Here is a 1,403-nt window from a genome sequence, read left to right on the forward strand (position 1 = left end):
ACACACTAAAAAATGTTTTCAAATTATATCAAGACCTCTTGTTATGGAAAAACAGGCATAGTTCATAATCTTTACAACAGGTAGCAGCACAAGATAAGGAATGTACTCTGAGGCACTATATAACATTCCTGCTACTTACTTTTTTATTTATTTTCTTTATTTCCTTTATTGATTTATTATATAATTAATTTATTAATGAAATTGTCAGATTAAAAATTCTACTTGGTAATTATTAAGACTGTATATAGGTATGAGAATAAATTTCTTTGAACTGACAGTGTTCTACATGAGGTATATATACCTCAGAGGTAATGAGGAATGTAGCTTTGGTGTATACATAATTACCTGAATGGACCTCATCTCTTTCTTTTTATTTATTTTTCAGAATCGTTTAAAGGAGATTTGGGATTATGGATAAGGCTATTGCTTCCTGGTGTCATAAAAAGAGTTTACAATTTACAAGCAAAACAGATAATAAAACTTTTTAGTAGGGTAAGAAAACATTTTTTTTAGTGTTATTGTTTTATCCTTATTTTGTATAAAGATTATTACTTCTTTAGAATCACTACCTGTTTTATATTGGTTCATAAATTTAAAGTCAATTATTATTTTACCACTTGCTTCATTCCTTTAAGTAGAGATTTATTTTATTTTATTTTTTTTTTTTATTTAGGATTTTCCACTCAATCAATGTTCAATAAAGTGGTGCTTATTATCAGCTATCTCATAATCTCATTTATATAGCTTAACAGTGCAATTTTTTTTTAAATTTTGTTTATTTGAAATAATTAATTATTTTGCATTGTTAAAGTAACATAACTTGTATAAATAGGGACTGTTACGGCAGGTAGGGGTTCAAAAGGAACCTTTACTAGCCCAACCATGTAAGGTGAAGAAAAGAATTATATAGTTGAATTTTTTTATTGCTGTATTTAAAGTAAAAAAAACTAAAAAAGACAAAGATAGAACCATACAAACTAGAAAAAATAAAAAAATTGAACTTCTAAAAATACAAATTAAAATTATTTTTAAAAATTAAAAAAAAAAAAAATATTGTTTTTTTGTGTGCGACTTTATGAATAAAATAATCTATATGTTACCCTGGGTGATGGGGCCCCTTTTGGAGAAATGTCCTCTTGGAGGAGAAGAGCCTCCCATCGAGAAATTTCCTCAGAGAACAGAAGAGCCAACTGCCGTTGCTTGAAGCAAACATCAGAGTCGGTAGAGAGATAAGGGCCACTGACCCGGTGTATTTATATAAAACTGGTATTATTAATACCTTTGTAGCCTAAACCAAACATGGTAATACGCAATGCTTACAACCATAACAGATCAATTATTAAGCATATGTTGGCCGCAACAGGAACTATGAAAGGATTTTATAATTAACTAAAGGAAAAAAA

The 1,403-nt window shown here is 28.4% G+C and overlaps 1 protein-coding gene across 1 annotated transcript in view; it reads left to right on the forward strand.

The window, feature by feature from the left end:
* Positions 1–1,403, forward strand: part of DNAlig3 (DNA ligase 3) — a gene marked incomplete at its 5' end in the record, with an annotated part of 68,748 nt that overhangs the window by 27,932 nt on the left and 39,413 nt on the right. The window contains 1 exon segment of the mRNA XM_067046830.1: positions 386–492. Within this exon segment, the coding sequence (XP_066902931.1) occupies positions 386–492 (107 nt within the window).

Source organism: Halyomorpha halys, unplaced genomic scaffold (assembly GCF_000696795.3).
Source record: "Halyomorpha halys isolate HHAL.00 unplaced genomic scaffold, Hhal_1.1 Scaffold1059.1, whole genome shotgun sequence".
Classification (NCBI taxonomy): Eukaryota; Metazoa; Arthropoda; class Insecta; order Hemiptera; family Pentatomidae; genus Halyomorpha; species Halyomorpha halys.